Source organism: Solanum verrucosum, unplaced genomic scaffold (assembly GCF_900185275.1).
Source record: "Solanum verrucosum unplaced genomic scaffold, falcon-dt-bn FXZP01000174.1, whole genome shotgun sequence".
NCBI lineage: Eukaryota > Viridiplantae > Streptophyta > Magnoliopsida > Solanales > Solanaceae > Solanum > Solanum verrucosum.
This window is the reverse complement of record NW_026020241.1, coordinates 1,268,751-1,272,943: the sequence shown is the minus strand read 5'-3', so window position 1 is coordinate 1,272,943 and position 4,193 is coordinate 1,268,751. Positions and strand designations below refer to the sequence as shown.

Below are 4,193 nucleotides of genomic sequence, written 5' to 3'. Positions count from 1 at the left end.
TTTCAATTTGGGTTGAGACTTTGAAGGCAAGTTTCCTCACAATTTACATTTGGGTTTGAAGATTGTGTTCTTATTAGTAAAATCTCTTATTCCCTTCTTCTTTCCTTGATTTAAATTTCTAGAATTGTAGGTGTACTTGCTAATCAAGATTGGAGTTTTGTGCTAGAAATAGACAATTAATTTGGGTCTTTATTGCTTATTCTTATGTTTTTGTCTGTGATTCCTTGCTTTCATGACTAGGGTTTAATCTAACTTTCATGCTTTAATGTATGATTTGAGAGAGCAAGCTCGAATCTAGATTCCGATCTTCATGGGTTTCTTGAAAGCGAATCCATGAAGTGAAGAATTAGGTTACTAATCATTTTCGGCTTTGATTCATAAATTTGAGAAGAAAAGGAGATAATGTAGGTTTACTTTGTTGAATGCTAAACTTTCTAGAAAATAGGGGTTTAGATTAAGGTATTAGATTGTATTGTTGTTGAACACGATTAAAATCGAAAGGATATTACGTGATAAAGCACTTTGAGACCAAAAGAAGATAAGTGTTGAATGATAATGATCTAGCCTACCTTCGATTGATTTGCATGTGTTGAGATGGCACTGGATCGTTGAATGAGTATTGAGTTCCGAATTTTCTACATCCCAATTATCCCATGCTGGATATTGTCTTTGCCCAAATCTTTTGTTAGTTACCAGAATCGCTCTTAATTTGATAATTGTGTATATAGTGAGTTAGATTCAAACTTGTAACTACTCATTCGTTATATTTTCAATTATCGATAAATTGTTCTTTGTGGGATTCGACCATGACTCTTAATTGGGTACTTTTATTGACGATGATCGCTTATTCTTCAAACTTGTTTTGAGGGTAATTTTGAGCGTTATCAAGATGCTACATGAATGTCACTTGGGTGTTTCATGGATTTGCAAATATTCAAAGTTACCTAATCTTCGTTCACCCGAAACCTCAATTCTTCACGTTCAACATCCACCAATGTTCTCCCAGTTGCTAAGAATGGCCTTCCCAAAATAATGGGAATTTCAGCATCTATTTCACAATCTAAAATAACAAAATCAGCTGGAAAAATGAACCGATCGACCTTCACCAAGATGTCATATAGTATCCCCATGGGATGTTTGATTGAACAGTCTGCCATCAATAGTCTCATTGTGGCCTTCGGTTCACCCAATCCAAGTTGTTTGTATATCGCATAGGGCATTAGGTTGATGCTTGCTCCTAGGTCACATAAAGCTTTAGCGAATTGGAGCATGCCTATGGTGCATGGAATGGTGAATGCCCTAGGATCTTCCCTCTTTTTGATTAGCTCCTTAGTCATAATTGCACTGCAATTATGGGAAACTTCAATTGTCTAAAAATCCAAATTCCTCTTCTTCGTGACCAAATCTTTCATGAATTTGGCATATCCCTGCATTTCCAACAATGTTTCCACTAGGGGGAGGTTGATTGATAGTGTATTGAACACTGACAAGAATTTCTTGAACTTCTCATCTTCATTTTTCTTCTTTAAACATTGGGCAAATGGTGGAGGTATTTTGGGTAAAGGTTGCATGACTTTTGGAATTTGAACGTGTTGTTCCACTTCCTTTTGTGGTTCTTTGGCAATGTTTTTATGAATAAGCAACTCTTGTTCCTCCATGCCTTCACCTTCTTCGTGTTTTTGAGCGTCTTCATTTTTCATCACATTACCTATTACTACCTTTCCGCTTAGAGTAACCACAACCAGCCCTCAATCGTCATCTTCTATCATTATTTTTGGTTTCAACTGAGCTGATAATAAACTCAGTTGGCCTTCAAGTGTCTTGATGGCGTTGGCATGATAATTCACTTTACTGTTCAATGATGAAAAGTCATCTTTCATCCATTTCAACAAATCATCCGAACCTTCAACTTTGTCAAGTATGTGTGACAACAAGTCATTCACCAGGGGACTCGCATTATATTTTGATTTTGGGCTTTCACTTGAGTGAGTATGGTTTTCCTCGTAATCATCTTCCCTCCTCCAATAATCATTTTACTCAGCCCAATCTTGATAGTATATCCTTTGTTCTTCTCCCCTATTATAGTTCCAACCTTGATTTCCGCCTCACTGTAGAGAGCGTGGGTGGAAACCCTCCTCATATCTCTTGGAGTTCCAAAATTGATTCTGCACCGGCCTTGAGTAACCGGAAGAAGAACCCTCCTCAACTTTAAACACTTCACATGTCTCCTTCATGAGCTCTTGTAGAACGTCCATTTGGGTCAACATCTTCTTGATATTATCATCCCTCTCGTTCTCTTTTTCAAGTTGCTCTTGCGTTAATCTAAAATGAAATGGAGAAACTTGATCCTCTTTGGTGTACCACACTTGGTTTATTCTAGTCATGTCATCCAGAAGAAACGAAGCCACCTCAAATGATTGTAACATTATTCCTCCTCGTACCAATTGATCAGCCACTCTTTTAGTAATCGAATCGAGACTCCGATAGAAATATTGAAGTAAAAAATCGTTTGGTAGCCCATGAGTTGGGCATTTAAGTAGGAGCTTTCTGAATCTCACCCACGTTTCATGGATGGGTTCCCCCTCCTGTCGCTTGAAACTTTGAATTTCGTCTCTAAGTTTCATCATCCTTGATGGAGGAAAGAATCTTGTGTTAAATGCTATAACCAGCTCCTCCCATGATGTAATGGAATTGTTTGGTAACTCGGCTAACCACTTATTAGCTTCTCCCGTTAAGGACAGTGGAAATAACCGCAGTCGAATTGACTCTTGAGACACATTTTTGAATGAAAAAGGGGTGCAAACCTGTAAAGTTTCTCAAATGCTCATGCGAGTCTTCGTAATCTAGCCCTCCATATAGTCCCCTCATTTGGAGAAGATGAAGAGTTGTGCTAGTCACTTTATACATCGCATTCTCATCAGTTTGTGGGATGCAAATTGCACTCATTCCACACGATTGAGCTGGGTTGTAGATACTATTGATGTCCTTTATACCATCTGGATGACCTGCTTCGCTGTCATTCATCTCTTCCTTACTCATGTTCACTTCTACATAGTCCAACCAACACTTACACAAAGCAGCCAAAACCAATTCAACTACAGCCAACAAATTTGAGAGTGTCAAATCTTCAATCAAAGAATTCTAAGTAACACTACTCCCTGGTAGCGGCACCATTTTGATTAACGTATCAAGGCATTTCATCCAATACTAAATGCCAACGATCGTTTGTCAGTATAATGACCCAACTACGTGAGTTGGGGTCAATCCCATAGGGAGTAGTACTTTCTTCAAATTCAATAATCAAAGTACAATGACAACCTCTTCAATCAAACAATTCTTGCACAATTAATGTTCAACTCTCAAATTTCAAGTTTTACCTATCAATCCCAAATTTACACTTGAATACACACAATCAAATAGTAGGGTAAAGCTTGGGAATTGATCAGCCAATTATGGAATCTCAACGAAATAGATAAATGTTACTGCTCATAATGGGAAAATTTGTTGTGGGTAGGATGAACTATATATAAAGTAACTTTCTCTCGAACAAATACCTTTTCTATGTTAAATTCTCTCAAACTTCAACACCAATCGAAATAAGCCCAGCTCTTTACCCCCATCAAATTCACTCTTTCGAGCTGAATACGAAGGATGGATTACTTGTTTCACTCTCTTGAGCTGAAACCAAGGAAATCCACTACTAAGGATGCTAAGATTGTCACCTTGGTTCCACACCTCTCTCTTGAGCAAGTGCACAACACTGAAATTGACACACGAAGTCGCGCAATTCAACCTTGAAACATAGCAACAACTTAGACCCACTTCAAATTAACACCATTCTTTGCAAATTAACAAACACCCAATAAGTAAATACAACAATTGGCTTCATGATCAAAACCCTAAGTAAAGGGTTTTAGCCACTCATCTCAAAAATGAAAGAATCAAAATCAATTATCACTCCCATAGTTAGGCACAAAATGAGAATTAAAGATGAAAATCAATTGATAATCTCCTCTCTTACGAAATCTCTCTCAAAATCTTGCTAAGAATCACTCCCTAAACCCTTTGGTAGTGTTTTCTCTGTAACTAATTCCTTTCTTTTTTTCTGAAATAATTTCTCTCTCTAGCCAAAACTAATTTAAACAAGGCTGAAGTGTCACTGCTTATGACTACTCGGTGAAGTAAGTCGGGTG

General features: G+C 37.6%; 1 protein-coding gene across 1 annotated transcript; it reads right to left on the bottom strand.

Moving 5' to 3' along the window:
* Positions 1-944: 944 nt before the first annotated feature.
* LOC125832868 (uncharacterized) lies at positions 945-1,700 on the bottom strand. Its single transcript, XM_049512054.1, has 2 exons — positions 1,489-1,700; positions 945-1,344 (listed from the first exon to the last, which is right to left on the bottom strand). The coding sequence occupies exons 1-2, from the start codon at positions 1,698-1,700 to the stop codon at positions 945-947; spliced, it is 612 nt and encodes a 203-aa protein (XP_049368011.1).
* Between the last annotated feature and the right edge of the window lie 2,493 nt (positions 1,701-4,193).